This window comes from Psittacula echo, assembly GCF_963264785.1.
Source record: "Psittacula echo genome assembly, chromosome: 1".
Classification (NCBI taxonomy): Eukaryota; Metazoa; Chordata; class Aves; order Psittaciformes; family Psittacidae; genus Psittacula; species Psittacula echo.
In genome coordinates, this window is record NC_137735.1 from 160,219,456 (window position 1) to 160,238,666 (window position 19,211).

At 41.2% G+C, this 19,211-nt stretch overlaps 1 protein-coding gene across 1 annotated transcript in view; it reads left to right on the forward strand.

The window, feature by feature from the left end:
* ST7 (suppression of tumorigenicity 7) overlaps positions 1-19,211 on the forward strand; it is a gene marked incomplete at its 3' end in the record, with an annotated part of 152,601 nt that overhangs the window by 62,668 nt on the left and 70,722 nt on the right. The window contains exon 2 of the mRNA XM_080633970.1: positions 18,268-18,350. Coding sequence (XP_080490096.1) covers positions 18,268-18,350 — 83 coding nt within the window. The remainder of the gene's footprint in view (positions 1-18,267; positions 18,351-19,211) is intronic.

A 19,211-nucleotide genomic window follows, 5' to 3' on the forward strand; every position in this document is an offset into this window, starting at 1 on the left:
GGTTGAGATTTGGAAGAATTAGTAATCTCATGGAGGGATGGTGGAAAATAGAGTAAGAGGCCCAAACTTAACTGGAAAAGGCCATTTGGAAGAGATTACACTCATGTCACTAATTCTTTACCAAATGCCATTCAGTACATTTGGATACTGAGATCTGTGTAGATTTTCCTGGATTTCTCTTTTTAACTTGTGCATAATAATGTAACAAATATGGAATATGATGGCAAATTGCAGAGATTATAAACATGCTTACTACCAGCAAAACGAGTAATCAGGCAAACACTGGGAGATTTTGGTTGGCAAGAGCTGTTGAGTTCTATTAATTTCTTTCTCTACCTGCTTTTAGCTCTGTCTCATGATAGACAAGCACTAATCCATGCACTGCAGATACAGGCAACAACCCTGCATGCTGGTTTTGCATTAGTATTTCATGTTGTATTGCAAAGTGACCAAAAAAAACAACAACAGAACAACAACTGGAGTGCTCTGGCCATTCCCAGATTTCCTTGCAAGGAACATGCTTCTGTGTGTGACTTCATTAATAAAATCCCTTTTGCTAGATACCCAGAAGTTATTCCTCTATTAGTTTTATATTTAAAAGCACCATTATTATGCTGCATTCTAGCAGCTGCAGTTAATCCTGCTTTAGAAAGTGGCTCAGCATCACATGAATGTGAGAAATGGAAGAAGGGGAATTCAGTTGGAGAAAGAAGAAAAAAAGCACATGAAGTGAATTTTGGGTTCTCTAATATATATTTTAACAGGTATATATATATTTTAACAGGTCTTTTGGCATTAGAAGGTGGGTTATAATAAATCCTACTGTTCCACTCTTCGAGTTGTGAGTCAGGAATGAAGTCACTTAAAGTGCAGTACATGTTGTTGATGACATAAACTCTTGCTGTGCTGTGTTTGCCCTGAGTGGTGAGTTCTGATACCTGCAGCCCTGTGCCCCCGGAAGGCACTGTGCCTGGGTCAAGGTACTGTGTGGCATATGATTAGGGAGCAGAGTTAGATCTTGAGCCCTTTGGCACTCAGCTGGTTTTAACCTCTTCCTTAGTTCATTCTAAGGGAAGGAGTGCCCTGGGAGTGCACCAGAGGAGCTGAGTCTGTCAGGATGAGGTAGGAAAAGGCCTAAGAGTTTAACACACTTTTGAAAAACCTAGGAAGAGGAGGCAAAAAATAAGGGATGTGCCTTTTAAAAAATACAGAGAGAAGCAAAGGTAAATAGAAGGTAACCTGTGTAACCTGCTGTAGGTGGCCCTGCCTTGTCAGGGGGGTTGGGCTAGATGATCTCCAGAGGTCCCTTCCAACCCTAATGACTCTGTGATTCTGTATTTCTGCATCCATGGGATTAGGAGACATGGGCACCATAACCCGTCAGGAGGAAGCAGGGTCTCCCTGCACTGCTCCTCATGCCGGATGTGTCACCTAGGCGGCATCACCCTGTTAAAGGACCTTGGCCAGAGACGGCCTGCATTGCCTCTTGCCTGCCTTGGCAGACAGCGTGTGGCGATTACTGATTTCAGCTTCTTGGGGCTCCCTTTCAAAGAAGGGCTCAGCCATACAGAGGCAGTGCTGCCCCAAAGTGGAAGGGGCAGCTGCGGCCACCTCATCGGGTTGTCCTCACAGAGAGGCAGCCCCCACGAGCCTCCGTGCCTTCACCACACCAGGTGGTACAGAAATCGTAGACTTCATTCTTGCAATAGAGCTACGGCAGTGATGCCGTTTCCTTTTCTTTAGCCAGGGTTATTTTCCTTCAGGGTTAAAGGAACTTTCTATTCTAAATTAAGTGGCTGTATTTCCTGATCATTCCCCCTTCTCCTTCAAATCTGGTTGTTCATCAACCACTTTCTTGGAATTTTTTCCTTGCCTTTTCAGCTGAACTGCAGGGAAATCAGATTTTATGGAAAGCTTTGCAAAATAATTTACTGAGAAAATAAACAGAATTGTTCTTTGGCAGTGGGAACTTTGGTCAGAGATTTTGCCCATCAGCATTCATTACACATTCCGTCCATTGTTGTTCACCATATGATTAGATTGTATGAGGAAGAGTGGCAACTTCTGCTGAACTCTTCAGAAATGGGTACTGTGGTCTGTTCCTGGCAGAAAAGACATGAACAGATGTTTTGCAAGTCCAGTTCTTTCTCCTTTCTGAGGTTATTCTCAATGCATGCAGATGGGAAAGGACAGGACAGGATAGGAGGACAGATCTATTCTGTTTTGAGATGTAATTGCAAACTGAAACTAAGTTGAGCTAGATGACAGCCAGAATGAATAATGTAAAAGTCAAAGGGGAAGGAGCTGCAATGGAGGCAAGCAAGTGGATGCACATTGCAGAAAAGGTGGCAAGAAGAGGCTTTAAAACTACTGCAGCATGAGAGAAAATGTCCTTGTGAGCTGGAAGCAAGTGTGGTAGGGAAATGAACTTACAAACTGCAGGTGTGCCCTGAAGAGATGGAGGAACAAGTAATTCAGTCCTTCAGACCCAGGCGACCCCTTCAGCTAATCTGATGTATGGAGAGCACTTCGGTTTCCACTGATGCTGGTCTCGAGCAAAAATACCTTAGCGAACCCATCTGCTAGCAGAGCCCCTGTGCTTTCCCTGTCAGTTCTGTGGGGTGCTGCTGGGGGTAAACATTTCAAAGAAAGGGAGTATACCTGTGGTGAAAAAATGTCTCTCTGCTCTGAGCAAAACAGAGCAGCAGTGGTCTACACAGAAGGAAGATTGCACGGTTAGTGGCTGTTGATAGAGAATCGCAGGCTTGTTCCATTTTATGTCTTGATTTTCCTTTTTGTTGCTTATTTGATGTTATTGGTAAGAATTTGGCAGAAATTACTTACTTCTATATGAAATAAGAGTGAAACTGCAGGATACAAATCCTGTTTTTCCTTTGCAGCCCATCTGAAGGCAAGCTGAGCTGCTTGGTATCGGCGTGCTCTGCATGGCGGGGAGGTTCTCCAGCCCCTGAGAACATCCTGGGCCACTTCAGTGAAGAGGCCTCTCCTTACCCACTCCTCAGGGGCTTGTTTTCAAACACCCAGGCACACGCTGTAACTCAGCTTTAATTATTCATTTGAATATCTGTGCTACGTGTTTGCTTGTAATTTTGCCTCAGTGATGCTCATCTCCTTCTATAGCATTCACCTGCATTCCGCGAGACTCCAGCATGGGAAAACGTCTGCAGTATTTTGTGGCACTTCAGCTCTCCTGACATACGTCAGTGCAGTCAGCGTCTTCTCACTGCTGAACAGCATCGACAGCAGTGGGACTGGCAGATAGGGCAAAAAGGGCTTTGTTACTCTGAACAATGCCCTGTTGCCTTCCTTTTTGGCTTTACCTCACAGGAGCAATCAGGCATAGGATTAAAAATGTTTCCTTGTTTTTGAAAACCAGTAAGAGCAACGTACTTAAAATTGCAGCAAACCCCACTGCGAACTGCCTGCCCAGCTGTGGTGGGAGACGAGCTGCTCTCTGAAGGATTTACCTAGTTGGCAGTGGGAAATTAACTTGGGAAAACTGACAATATTAAATTAACTTGGGAAAACTCCTACAGGAAAAAAAAGAGAATACAGCTTTAGGGGAAAGATAATGACCCGGTGGCATTCAGTTAATTATCCACATTATGGACGTACTTCGTGAGCAATGGACCTGGAGTAGTTTGATCATTTTGGAGAAGTCTAAAGCCTGTTATAACATTTGCAGTTCAAGAGGCGCATTTTGCCCACAAAGCCATATTCATAAGTCTCAGGTCAAAAACCGCTGGATTAATATATTTGATCTAAAAATTGAGTATCTTCAGGGCAAAGGACTCATTAATGGGAAAAAAGTGTTACGTTTTACTGAGAAAATGTGAGTCTTTTGGGAAACAGTTAATATTTCTTTGTTGATGCATTCATGCAGAAATAGACTAATCTTGCCCCACTGCATTTCAGCTAAAGACATTTTCTAGTGCAGCTACAAAATGGTAACGTCTCTTGATATCATTTCAAGCTCACAGACCTATTGGCATCTCCTGCCTTTGGCTTCTGATGCTGGTATCAACTCTGGACTTCGCTTTGCTGGTGAGCTGTCATACGTATTAGGACATTGTGCTCTTTTGTTCAGGCAGCAATGCTTTAATAAGCCCAGATGGTTTTCCTTAATTCCGCTTGCTGATGATGTCTCCTATTTTCAAAGTTTTGGATCTTTCTGCTCAGTGGCAGCTCTTCACCATGTGAAATATTAATCGCATAATATGAAAAAGAGCTCTTCGAGAGACCATTCCCTAATAGTGCTAATGTTGCTGGAGCTCAGAGAAACTCCTTTGGGGAGCTTTTTGCTTCTTTAAAAGTAGCAATGAAACTAGGGAGATGGTGGCGAAATACAGAGAGACCCAAGCCCAACACAGTATTATGTTATTATATTTTAGTTATTAGATAACTAAAATAACTATATTTTAGTTATTAGATAACTAAAATATGTGAAGTCTTCACTTTTCCTGCTGTAGGGAGGTTTTAAGCCTGAAGAGCAGTTAGTTTTTAGTTCTAATCACCTTTACATACCTTCTCATGCTCTAGTTCATCTTCAAAACCCTTTATATAATAAGAGCAGGTGAGTCTACTTCATGGACCATGATAGTGTAAACTACCATTTTCTCCTGGGACAGGAGATCAGGTCTGCAAGAAAGCATTAAATGAAATACCTTCCTTTGAATATATAATCAACTGTTTTCTGTAAAGCCTTCTTGGCTTGGAGGGTGACATTACCAGAAATGGTCCTTGGAGAAGGCCAGAACAATTTACTTTGGTGATGCTTAGGCAGGTGCTACGTGTAAGTGAAGAAACCAACAGGGGAGCCGTAGGTGACTGCAGAGATCTCTGCTGCTTTTGCACACAAAATGTTACTTAGGTCCTTTCGCAAAGTACAGGCAGGGAACCCAGGCCCCAAAACACCGCATTGCAAGACTTGCAGGCAAGCCAGCCATAAAGCTAGGAGCAGAAGCCAAGCCCTATTGCAAATTCCGTGTTGCTGTGGTATTATATATCCCTAAGTGCATCTCTCTAATGGGCACTTGTAGCCAGAAAGTCAGCTGCCCTTCTCTTGGTGGTATTTCGTGCTTTGAATAATGAGCAATAAGGGTTTTGTTGGTCATTTAAATACCACAATCCAAGCACTTAAACACACTTAGCAGGTTCCAAATCTCCCTGTTTCTGAGCCAAGTGGCATTTTGAAAAGCATTAAGTTAAGTAGCCTCTCACAATACTTTTGCATTCCCTCTTTGAGCTTTCTGTACCAGATCCCACTTTGAATGTATTGCTGTATTGATTTTGGTATTCTGCCAGTCTCAAAGTTTTCTTCTGGATTTTTCCATTGAAGCACTTGCTCACTCAGATATGTGTGTGTTCAGGGGGGAATCAGCTCCACGTGCCGCACACTTGGAGATGACTTTCCTATTGCTCTTCCTCAAGGATTAGATGGGATTCTAGTGCCTAACCACATGCGTAGAGAAACCAGGCAGCGGATGTGAGGTCCCCAGTTGTTGAATATTTTAGCTGGTGTTTCACCCCCCAGAAAAATCAGAAGCTTTTGTTACTGCATCAAGAGAAAACATGGCAAGTTTTAGCTCCAAAGGCAGTTTTTCCAGGGTGATCTGAGTAGACCAACTTAAAGGACAGCTGACAAAAATCCCAATGCAGTGATTAACATAATTAATCACCAGTATCTGAGGATTAGCATAGCCGTGGTTGCTAGTGCTAGGTGCAGTAATGTGAACAGAAGAGGAATAAGCAGGTGCAAGAAATTCCCTGCATTCTGACAGGCTGTTTTGCAGCTCAGCCTTCTCTGGTCACCGGGTGCAGCGGTGAAGTAGCTTTCAGTTCGTGTTTGGAAATGAATCCAGGCAGCGGTGGTTGCTCAGTGCTCAGCTTTTACTAGCCCTTGGAGAATGGAAAGCTGAGCTCCTGAGGTTCGTCTCGCCTCAGTGATACACTGCCTGCCTGACCAAGCTTTCAAAACCAGTTTCCAATTGCACACACTCAATTCGAGACGTCGTGGCCTCATTTTTGAGGAGCTCAGAGTTCCCATAGTTCAAGTCAGAGTCAAGGGGGAAACTTGCAAAGAGGATCTTCAGCCATTACCTGTTTGTTTTGAGACCCTCATCTGCATGATGCAGTGGAAGCGAAGGGCAGCCCTGCTGCCTGGCCATGCTTCTGGCATGTCCTCCCTTTAGCTCAGCATTTTACTCACAAAAACCAAGACGTAGCCTGGTAATCACAAAGAGATTTTTTATTTTTTAAGCTGCTTTCTGCATCGTGGTATCTGGAATCCAGCTATAGTTTGGTATGGAATGATACACAGAATACGCCCCTGGAGTTATGTACTAAAATGTGGGGTGCACTCTACAGCCCCTGGATGTCCAGCTGGAGAATTTAGGCAGGTAAGTGGGCATTTACTGACATAGGTTCCAGGCTGGACCTAAATGTGGGAGCTTCCCAACACAGCTTTGAATTTTCAAGTTAGAGCCAGTACAGTACCTGAGTGGATCAGTTAACAGGGGTGAGACACAGGTATAGTAAGTCCTGCACAGTGTTTTTTCTCATACAGGCTTGTCTATCAGATGTGCTCCATTTGGCTAATTTAGTCTGGTGTTTTTCACTTCCCTCTCCATGCTGTTCGGTTTTAGAGGAAAAAAGATAAGACAGTAACAGGGAGTGCTGGGGTTAGCGTATTTGTGTTGTGTTTCTGAACAGCCTGACTGCTGCGGCAGGTCGAGGGACAGTTCTGCACAAGACTAACCTCACCAACTTCTGCCTGCGAGTCCTGCCCCACTCTTTCTGTGCTCCCGCCTACCTTCATGAGGAGACCTGCCTCTGGAAAGACTTGTAATTTTAAACAGAAGAAAGGAAAATTACAGAAGACGCTATTGGACAGAATGCTGTTTCACAGTTGTTTTCAGCCAGGTCAGCCACAGCTTGTGTTTGGAATTAAAACCACCAAATATTCAGTAAGAAAAATAGTGGATGTCTTGCACTGCCTTTTCTCGTGGGATTTCATCAAAGGGTAAATTAAATAACATTATTGTTAATGAGGCACTCTTCAGTGCTGGCAGTGTGCGCTCGCAGCCCAGAAAGCCAACTGTATCCTGGGCTGCATCAAAAGGAGCGTGACCAGCAGGTCGAAGGAGGTGATCCTGCCCCTCTGCTCTGCTCTCGTGAGACCTCACTTGGAGCATTGTGTGCAGTTCTGGTGTCCTCAACATAAAAAGGACATGGAACTGTTGGAACAAGTCCAGAGGAGGGCCACGAGGATGATCAGGGGACTGGAGCACCTCCCGTATGAAGACAGGCTGAGAAAGTTGAGGCTGTTCAGCATGGAGAAGAGAAGGCTGCTCGGAGACCTCATAGCAGTCTTCCAGTATCTGAAGGGGGCCTACAAGGATGCTGGGGATGGACTCTTCATCAGGGACTGTAGTGACAGGACAAGGGGTAACGGGTTCAAACTGAAACAGGGGAAGTTTAGATTGGATATAAGGAAGAAATTCTTTACTGAGAGGGTGGTGAGGCACTGGAATGGGTTGCCCAGGGAAGTTGTGAATGCTCCATCCTTGGCGGTGTTCAAGGCCAGGTTGGATGAGGCCTTGGGTGGCATGGTTTAGTGTGGGGTGTCCCTGCCCATGGCAGGGGGGGTGGAACTGGATGATCTTAAGGTCCTTTCCAACCCTAACTATTCTATGATTCTATGATTTGTCTTCTTGTGAAACAATACAAGCTTTAGAACTATGGACAGTCCAGTTTTGTCTAACAGACACATGAGACCTTTGGAGGAAATTGCACTGGAGAGAGATTCACTGCCTCTAGGGACAGGAGGACCAGCCCATGTTTTAAAAGTCTAACTTCATGCTATACATCCGTAAGGCTGTGTGAGAAGGGTGCTCCCTCAGCCTTCCCTGTGCCATTTGCCATGCATTTGGTTAGACATTCCCTAGAGCTCACTCTACTGAAAATCTTTATTATGCAAAATTCTCCCCAAAAGTTTATCTCCTCATCAGTCAGGTCCTGAATGCAGACTGCAGTTCTCTCTAGAGTTACTACAGAGCCTTTTCCGTTTTAATAACTTTTAGGTGTCCCAAGAGACTGATAGGCAATGGAAATTATACAGCACTTGTCAAACCTGCTCCTAATCTTTCTTCGAAATACCCAAAATGGAGGCAGAGAGGTAAAAGTTTTCTACTTAACTTGTCTTCTTGTCCATTTGGTACGATTGCTCTGTGTGTCAGCTTTAAGAATGCTTAAAATGGGAAAGCTGATTATTAGATACAGATGAATAATCAATCACACTTAATGGAAAATTATTTTTTCCCTTCTTTTTGTGCTGCATTACTCAGGCCATCAATTACTGGGGAAAAAATGCCTTGTATAGAAATCTATTATAAGTAGAAGTTTCTCATAGAAGAAAAATGGCATAAACACCCTATTGATTTTGTAAGTAGGAAGCGCAGATGAGTTTTCAATGATGGGATAATGATACTAGCTATTGTAGACCTCCAGGGAGTTTTCATAAGGTTGCTGGCTCTAATTAAGAAAATGTTTTCCACTCACCTCTATTCCAAGAAGCACCTTGCAAATTTCTTGCACGCAGAGAAATCAGGATCTTAGAGACTCTCAGAATAGATGTGCTATATAGAATGAGGCTATCAAGGTTAGAACAGAAATGTCTGGAATGGAATATTTCTCCAGAATTTAAAGAAAAAAGTATCTGGAAAATGAAAAAAATCTAGTCAAGATGCAAATTTCAGCCATATTTTCTGAACTTTTTTCATTGCTGACACGATTTTTTTGGACGCACAAACCATGGTGATACTTGTCTATGTACGCCTATGAATGCAACACACAAGCAAGGATGGAAGATGTGGCGCTGCTCTTATCTGTAGGTTTAGTGCAAATATCAAATCCTGCCTGCAACAAAAGGAGGCACAAAAGTAGTCTGCAGGGCAGCCGAGGATGCTTTGTTCATGTGCCTCTTTTTGTCTTAGCATGGGAGAGGTTCCTGGATAATGGGAATCAATGGGATGTTTTCTCTTTTGTGGAATGCCAGTAGTATGGTGGTGAAAACTCTGCATGATTTATCTCTCAAGAGTAGATTAGTCTTTGTTATCTGAGGCACTGGAATTAATCACTGTGGCAAACTTTTAGTTTAGGGTATTCTTTAGACGGCTAATGAACCAAAATCAAGAAGATTTAATGGAGCTTTTACCTCCCTGAGTGTTGCATGAAAGAAAAGGGCAAAACTTACCCTGTTCCATTGAGAGAACTTTGCTGATCTGGCACTTAGAACAAGAGCCATTAATTGTCTTAAATGACTCCAGATAATGAGGTTTAGTAATTGGCTTTTGTTTTAATACAGCTTTGAAAGACTAAACCCCATAAATCTGTGTAATGCCTCAGAATAAGCAACAGTTAAGAGGCAGGTTTGACTTCACAAGTAGTGCCTGTCCAAACTGGATAAAGCTGTATCAGTTCAGTTACATGAATGATCTCTAACATAATTGATGTTAAGAATAATTTTAAAATATGGATTTGTTGGGACACTTTGAGGTACAGAGTGGAAGTAAGGTGATTTTGTTGCAGTGCGTGGGTACAGTTTTGCAATGAAATACGTTATTATTGATTTTCAGTAGAACCCAATTGTGTGCCTTAAATTGAAGACTTCAAGGTCTTAAAATACCTGATAAAGTGTGCAACAGCTGTACTCTTAAGTATAAAACCGGTACACTCCTGCTTTCTGTTGTAAGTGTGTATCTGAAAGAAGGTAGATGCCTGTGCACAGTGATACTCTGCAGTCACATGTGAGACCATCAGGGAATGCATCCTTATTTGACTGTAGCATCCCATCAGAATTTCCCCTGCTTTTTTGTTGGGGAAATTGCTGATTGACACACATGCTGATGCATGTGTTATTAGCAAAGAAAGCCACAAGCTAACTAGGAAGGTGCTTTCTGCAGTAACTGGGCTGTCTCTGCCTACAAGCACACCTTGTAACATTGCAGAGTGAAGGAAATGCCCCATCACAAGTCTGAGAGCACTTCCTCACCCAGTGCCATACAAGTGAAAATTAAGACAAGGACTCATGTTTCTTGAAACTTTAAAATCTTCAGGAGAGTTGTGTAACAACAGCATTTCAAATCAAGTTGCAAGCAGCCTGATTTTAGAAGTGAGATTGAAAGTGTTGCAAGACAACTTGACGAAGAACCAAACAACAACCTGATTTTACACATCCACAGCTCTGAAAATCCAAATACTAATATCTCTACTCAATACGTCATTGCTCATCCTTCATGCCTGACTCTTACGTGGCCCAGTTCCTCCCTTCCACCTGTACATATTAATACCAGGAGTCTGCTTTTAGCCTTAGGACACTGTGGTGATCATAAAGAAACATACAGTAGTTAGTCCCTGACAGTTAAGGGCTCTAAGGTCCCAGGAAATAGTTTCTCCCATGTTTTCTTTAAATGGAAATGCTGGGTTGGTTTTTCTGTTTTGGGGTGTTTTGGGTTTTTTTAATGGGTTTTTTGCTGCCAATATATTAGCAAGTATTCGTGTTCATACAGCATGCTCTGCAATTAACAGGAACTGTGTAATTAACTCATGTCACCACCACATTGTGAAAGTAAGAGCAAATGCCCTTGTCCCTTGGCAGGGGCAACTGTGTGGCAGCAAATTTGCAATATAATGGCTTCTTTCATGGGGGAAAGTTGATCTTTTTTTCTCCATACTTTTATTCTCCCCAAATCCACAAGGTGGGGAGTTCATGACCTCAGACAAATGGAATAGCAGAATACCATTCTCGAGTCTAGCAATCCTAAACCGGTTTTAGTATTTGAATACGCAAAAGAGATTGTTTTTCTTTGGGTGGGTGTACTGTGTCCTGTGCCTGTATGCCCAGGCACATTGATAGCAAGGAATAACTTGTTGACTGTATCTTTTCCTAAATGACCGAAGCTATTAGCATTGGCAGGCTTTTCGCAGTGAAAAGGTATTTCTGAATTGCAAAACATCTTTTGTGAAATAAAAATAGTCTTTATTTACATTCATGTTGCATGTGTCATTTCTTGTGTGTCTTTTTTGCCTTTGCTGTTTGTGTCTCCTTTCTCGGCATGTTAGTTTTTGTGGCCATTCATTTTCTTCGTTTTGTCTTAACTCATCTCTGTATTATACTTGTGTGTCTCTAATCTGGTTTTCTTTTGTTTTCCCTTTCCCAAGTCACAGTAGTGTCTAAGTTGTTTTTTGTCATCCAGATTTGGTTGCCTTGACTCACCTGTATGTTCTTCTGCCCTCAGTTCTGTGAAGATTCTTGTTTCTTATCAGTTATGTTTTCCTGTATGTTATTCTCAGGGAGGGATAAGTAATCTCAATATCTAACAGGTTGAATGGTTAATGCACTCTGAAGGACACAGTATATCCATGTAAGTCCAAAAAGCTTCGAAACCAGCATAGGCTAATTCTTCCTAGGACCGAGCCAGAATTTGACCAGTCCAATCACATTTGGACATTCTAACATGAGTATAGACCTGGTGTTGAAAAGCACGCTAGCACTGATCATTGTGTCACTTTGGTTTTCAGATGTTTCATGCGTTAAAATGTTGAGGAGAGTGAATAAATTGAATTTGTTAGCAATCCTCAGGCAGAGTTGTTTATGAAAAGATGAACTGAATTTGCTAGGATTTGTTTCAGTTTACTGTGCTGGACATAATTTGATCAGTGGGCCACTGGGTCACAAAGTGACCCATGATACACTGTTTTTGCTGTCATCTGCAACCCCCAAAATTATTCATTTCAACTATAAGTAAAGGAACTTCAATGTTTTGGATGTGGAGGTACTGCCTTCTGCTCTTTCTTCTCTTTGGGCTGTGCCTTGTGGCCAAAAACCTCTACCATGGTACTGAACATCTCTCCAGAATAGACCATTCCTACTCACTCCCCTTTTAACTGTGGTAAAGGTATTCTGTTGAAAGTGAAAAGCTACATTTAAGATGTGGAAACATGGAAGGGAGAGTGTGGTGGTCTTCAGTCCAGAAAGTTCTATTTCATTAATTAGAAATATCTGTGAGGGCAGAACTTTGATTATGCGCAACTGCACGGTTAATCAGCGTTCATTATTTTTCTCAAGTAATAGGTGGCTTTTGGCACATCCCCATTTTGTCTCACTTAGGCTCTAATCCAGCATTCGCTGAGAGCAACAGACTACTTCACTGGCCAGGAGCTCAGGCTCCGTACATCTGAATGTGGTTGAACAAAGTGAGTGGGCATCTGGATTTCCTTGTGCGTAGCACACAGACACCCTGCATGGACTGGCCACGTGTTTGTTTCTGAGTGACAAATCTTTTCAAGTTTTGAAACCAGATCTGGAGAAAAGGCCTTACAGAAGGAAGTTCCGTAGCATTTGCAACAAGTAGAAATGAAACTCACTCTGCAGCGTTCTTAAACTTTTGAATGCCTGCTTCTTCTTTGGTAATTACTCAAGAAGCCTGAAGAAGTCAAAACAGTCTTGGTAGCTTCCCAGGGAAAACCCTGGTAAATGGTAAAAGTTTGTGGGTTTGGCGTTTTGGGTTGTTCTTTTATTTTCTTCTTTTTTCCTGAGACGCCTGAGACAATACACTGCACTGGCTTTAAACCTGGTGGGGATTGTATTTATATTGAGCTGGAGGCCATCATAGTATATAATGCATAATTCAGCCTGACCCTAGCATGTGTTCCCAGAAGTGTACTGTTGACATTCTTAAGAAAGATGGGTTGAGGATTCAAAAAGATTATGTATAAATAGTTCAATTAAATTCAAGATTATGCAGCACTTCCTACTCAGAGAGGGGAAGTTTATATATTTATTAAAATAAAGTTTATTCATTTTTATTTTGCCCTCTTTGCTGAGAGCTTGGTAGAAGAGTTCTTCAGAGCTGTAACCAGTTGGAATCAGGGGGCTGCATTAATCCATGCAGTGAGGCAGCTGTGAGATAAGCCAGTCACTGCTGTGTCATCTGTATCGTGTTTGAACACTAGCTTGAATGGATAGTTGCAGTGAAAAGAAGCTGAATTGCTGTGTCAAAGGTCTTCAGCGACAGGTTTCTTAGCTTTTTGCCTGTCCAAAGGATTTGGGCTCTTGGCACTGGTGTTACAAGAATTTGCATTGGTCTACATACCAAGCAAATATGATGGAGGGTGGGGACATAAAATACAGCAAAATTTCTTAGTGACACAGATGTTTTAGCCATGATGACTTAAGGATCAGTAATGCACTGGAAGGACTCTGTGACTATAAGCTTTTCTATGATTGCTGGCTGTTTGTTCTTATAAAACTTACTACTGTACCCAGAAACCTTGTCTCACTTAGGAGCACAGAGATACTGGCACAGAAAGAGCTGTGCCTTCATGTATATCTCGATGTATTTTTATTGTTTATGTCTGAACTTTAATTCTAGGTCTGCAGTGCATCTCTTTATTTATACTCAGTTATTGACATATATTTAATTTTATCTGTATTTTCAGGGAATGATTTTTCTTCTTAAAAGTGCCATAAATGATGCAGTCCTGTCTTCGCTCTGTTTATGTGTCTGATTTATGTAACATTGCTATTAAATTTTTATTTGCATCTAGTGTGCAAGCTACATAGTCTCACATTCAGAAGTAGGTAACTGGGCTGTCACTTTAGTAGATCCATATGTGGGAATAGCAGGCAGTTTGCAATGTTCCCTCCCCTAGAGATCTTCTAATGTAATTAACTGATACAGCAGCACAATGATACTTGAAGCAGTTTAACTCCATTATTTCCCTCCTACTGGGGTTCCTCACATGCCTGAAATCTGAATGCCTCAAGTCCTTGAAGAAATCTTTTAAACAACATAGTTTTTATCACCTTGAGTGATACATTGTATGTGATTTTATGATTTTGTTGCTTGAAAAATGTCTGGATTTTCCTCTCCTGTTTATTCCCATGTTCAGAATGAATCATGAATATTGGCAATGAATAACATAGGAATGAAATGGCATCAGCTTTCAAGAACATTTCAGTCGCTTCTTTTGGTTAGCCTCAACAGGAAATGTTAGCTATGACTTGTGTGCTTTTTTAGCTTGTCTGCCGTGAACCAAATAAGATGTAAATTCACCTCTGTGAGCGTGCACAGTTAACAATGGAATATAACAGTTCTTCCCTAGATATTATACAATAGGATGGAATGATTCGTGAATGGAATGTAGGCACCTTTGGAAATGTAAATAGTGCCTTATTCTGGGTGACTCAGGCATGATTAAAATAAAAGCAATAAAGAGAAGGGAAGAGAGAGGAGGGTGGGTATTTGTAAGGCCAGGGGCTTCTTACAAGCACACATACTTGGCTTGTTCAAACAGCATTTATAGGTCATTCTGGTTGTCTTTAATAAAAAACAAACAAACAAACAACCAAAACTAACAAACCAAAACAGGCTGTACTGTATTCCATTCTCTCTGCTAACACACCTAAAATAAATCATTCATCATTTGAAGCCTGGGGAAATAATCGGGTTTTGACAGTAATTTCAGATGAGTTGGCACTGTAGGAACATCAGGCAAGTTTCTTTCTCTAGATACTTAGTTGCCTTTTTTAAGTCCTACCAAGTTACAGAGGTGATATTCCAAGCTGAATAGCTGCACCATCTTCCCTTTGTGGACAGACATAATTAGGCACACACACAGGCATGTTCTGAATTCAGAAGAAAGGATGTACACTGCCACATTTCCCTGGTGATTCTACTTGGCTTCTTTATTCTGCTGGCATTGTGAACTCTCATTTCTCGGAAATCTCTCTCTGCTCCCCAGTCCTGCTACTTCAGGATTAGACAATTTAAAAAGGACAGAGGAGAAAAATGCGGCTATCCAAATTTAGGCAGATGGGCATTTAGCATTGTCTAATGATGCTAGTTTATTGCAGCACACTGAAGGAAACCTGAGTTCACTACAGGATGGAGACATTTGATATGATAGTGATTTCTGCATTGCCAGAATGGTGACTGTAAAGAAATGCTTCCTTATGGGTAATGATATATATCAGATAACCCAAAAACATGTTGATTTTTACTGCTGGTATTAATATAATGACACCTAGGCCTTGATGTAGCTTCCACTGAAACAATTGCTGAATTCTCATTAAGTTCAGAATAAAAACAGTCTGTCCACAGATCCTCCAGTGCTTTGTTCTGCTGTTTTGGAGATGTTTCTCATAAAGTGTTTGCTTTTGTTAATATTTATGGACACAAAGGGACTGGGAGAGTAATTAATAATTTGCAAAAGTTGATCGTTTTCTTAATAAACAGAATATTCTTGTATTTAATAAGTAGCAGTAAGAGTGGCAAAAGGATTAGGGAGGTACAGTCCAGATAAGCAGCTCTGGTACTTTAGTGCTACTGTAGCAAATGTACTGAGTTACTCCAGTTAGCTGGTAGTCCAGCCCATACAATCTAAAAGCGTCCAGCGCTGTATCAGTTCGCCTTGCCTGCTCCCATGGTTAAGCTGTAAAAGTGGAGAATTGTAGCAGCCTTCAGTGAAAAGCATAAAGGAGCACCAGTATACATGCAAGCAAATAAGAAAGCAGTAGCAATGGTGAAAATGACACATAAATTAAATCCTGTCTTCATTCAGGTCACAGAGTTTGTCTAGGAATCAGTATACACTGCTTGTAAAAGAAGAGAAGTAAAAGAGAAGAAAAAAAAAAAGTAAAAAGAAGTAAAAGAGAAGTAAAAGAGAGAAGCTAACAGCATTTCTTAAGAGCCTCGTTTATTCTGCTCCATTGATGAGCTCCATTGAGCTGATCTGTTGAGGGGGCTCTTCAAAATGAAAATGCATTTCTGAAAGCAAAGTCTATTGATGGCAGTCAGTAATGATGAGTATCTCATCACTGGTTAAGAAACTTTGCTGTCTTTGCAGCACTTCTTAGTGAAACAGGTGATAGGAATTTAAAACAAATAGACTATATCCATATTCAGTAGATAGCCTCCTGGAGAATCTTCTAAAACACAGCAAATTTAGGTGGCTTCACAACTTGGAAATCAAGTTTCCTTTAGGGTAACAGGAAAATTTTCCCAGCTTAATAGAAGAGATGCCAGCATTCCAGGAGCTGTGAAGCTGTGGTGGAGGAGTGGGAGAGAAAGCGTGGCCTGGCTTTTCATGTTATTGTTGGCACAGCAGCAGCACTGTGCTACATGGGAGCTATGAACATCTATATCCCATCAGAGCATGTACTCTCTCAGGAATATCCTGACCTAAGCAGAGGAAGTAATTTCACTGGCAGTCTGAAATTTCCCCAGTGACATAGTTTGATTATGTCTCTGGCTTACATTTGCATTCCAGAATGAGGAATGTTTCTTCTAAAGGAATCATGGTGGTTGGCAGAAGCCGAAGCTATTTCAGTCTCTCCATTTCTCTTCCTTCTTAGCAGGTACTGGGGCTGGAGAAAGCAGGGACTGCTATTTCAAAGGCAGCTTGTATTAGACATATAAAAAAACAAACAAAAAAAAGAAAGCATGGGAACAGTAAAAAAGGAAATAAGATGTGGGAAAATCCCAACTATTGAGCCAGAGCCAGCATAAATCAGTGTAGCTGTACTGCACACAGTAAAATTGGAGATATTATCCTTATTTACACTAGCTGAGAATCTGACATCTAATTCATCTGTGAAAGAAAATGTACAATGGAATTAAACCCCACCAAACTAGTTCTTTGCTATACCAGCTTAGTGCTTAATGCCACTCCAGCAGAGCAGAAAATGACACTTCCATTTTAACAGTTTATGGCTTTTTCAAGAAAAAATACAGAAAATATGCAGCCAAAACCCAAACAAAGCAGCTGAATTGCAGGATTTCAATCTCTTTTAGTGATACATTTCTGGAAGGCAATTTTCTGTTTTACTGGTCATGGAAAATTAATCATATGTTTGATGATTTGTATCCTGCTGTTGTAATCTTCTCTTCATTTTTTTTGGCTCCATATTATTTAATCTCAGTAAGTGTCGTTTCTAAAGAGAACAGAATGAACTGAGGGCCTCCCATCTATGTATCCATATCTTTTTATCAGCATTTTTTAATGACTGGTAGTCTGATACAAGCCTTTTAAATTTAACAGCTAACTATTCTCAGTTCTCTCTTCAGTCATGGATGCATGTATGTATACAAATATATATGTGTGTGTGTATATACATATATGTGTATATGTTTGAGAAATACTTTGGCACTGGCAGTGTAAAAAAGAAACAGTAGGTTTTTTTACAGAAGATATTCTAAACCTTCCATGTAGTTTAATACAGAATGTTTTCGTTTGTGGAAGATGGAGGTGAGGGGAAGTTGAGAGTTTTCTTTAAACATGTAGAATTTCATGGAAGAGCTCCAGTTCTCCGTAGTAGCTTCTGTAGAGTGATCCAAAACCTATAAAAACATTGTTTTATTCTCTTAAGGACAGAGGGATTTTCTGTGGGGGGCTGAGCACGACTACCTGGGGAGTCTCTCAGCAGCTTTAGTCAAAATAGGATATGACTAGAAAAGCTCTTTGAATTCCCAGAAGCCCATGCAGATGGTACTGCCATTCCTTGTAGCTTCTCTGGCTTTGCTTCTGCCCTAGATTTCAGGTAATCTGGAGAGCTATCATGATTTTCAACCCCTAATTATCAAAAAGCCAGTTAGATCTTCTCCTAATCTGTTATTTGCATTTACTCACTGTTCTCATACCGAGTGGTTCACCAACTTTAATGAAGTGGAACGAATTAGGGAAATGCTATTATCATTTACTTCATAAAATAGGGAGCAATGTAATGAGAAATAAAAGGCTTTTAAAAATTTGTCCAGATTCACCAAGATCACGCAGGATGTTGAGACAGTGTTGAATGCAGGACAGTGAGATCGACCCCTAAAATTTCTAACTGCAGCGGAGTAGCAAATGCAGTAGAGAAATGTCTTCCATGTAATGTGGGGAATCCTGAACTCAATGTCAGTGGAGCTTGGACTGGAACAGGAAAGACCTGAATGTGTGTGCAGCTATTTTCCAATGCATTGTGGCTGACTCTGTTGTGAAAACAGAATTCTGCACGTGGCAGTCTAATGCTGTTTCACATGTTAGGCAGATGGAACAGGATGCTTTTTAAAATTTGTCTTTTTTACCAAAAGTAAGGTAATAATTTATCTGAGGTTGGAAAGCAGTTGGGAGGAGGAGGGGATGCATGTGGAGAACATGTCCTGCTCTTGTACTCATGGTTTCCTCTCTTTTCTTTTCCAGTGAGTATGTTTTTGAACACATTAACCCCCAAGTTCTATGTTGCCCTGACAGGCACTTCCTCATTAATCTCTGGACTTATTTTGGTAAGTACTAGATACATTAATATCACTTTATAAATTGATATTGTTATCCAGAATGGGATTTCAGGCTTTATCCAGATTAATGGGTGTCTTTCTTTGCCCCTTTAAACTTACATTTCTGCAGAACATAAAATTTGTAGTTCTTTACAGAAAAGAAAGTATATTCTTTTTTACTGTGGGAACAAAATAAAAAAGAAAATGTTTCAGTGCCATATGTCTTTGAAGAAAAAAAGTTTTGAAAGACAGTGTGCCCCACTAACAACCTTATAGTAATTCTTAACAAGTGTTTGCACATTAGGTGTTTCCATCAGCAAGTACTACAGAAATAAAAAGGCAGGTAAAAAGATGAGGAGAAGAGGTCCCAACTGTCTCAGCTTAATTACAGCAGGATCATAACTAGACTGTATCAGTTTGGTGTGGGAAATCCACACCTCTCACTTCCTACATTCCTACACCTTCTCACACCTCTACATTGCCTGTAGCTGATGTAGACAAAGAAATGGCATCCTTAACTTCTGAATGCCTGTGAGACTCATCCCTTAGATGATTTCAGGTATAAAGCATCAGGTGCACTGCTGCTGTGCCTTGCTCTGGGGTTTCCTTGTAGCAGAAGGCAAACACTTGTAACCTTATCTAGGTATTTGTAACCTTATCTAGGTATTCCTGCTCTGGCAGGGGGATTGGACTAGATGATCTTTTGAGGTCCCTTCCAATCTCTAACATACTGTGATACTGTCATACTGTGATACTTAATGTCTGCACCTTGGGCATTCATCATTCTTGTATGGATTGAGCCCCAAAGCACAGGATGGAGCTCCAGAGATATCAATGCTTCTTTCAGCTTAGGAACAGGAGCCCAGCATT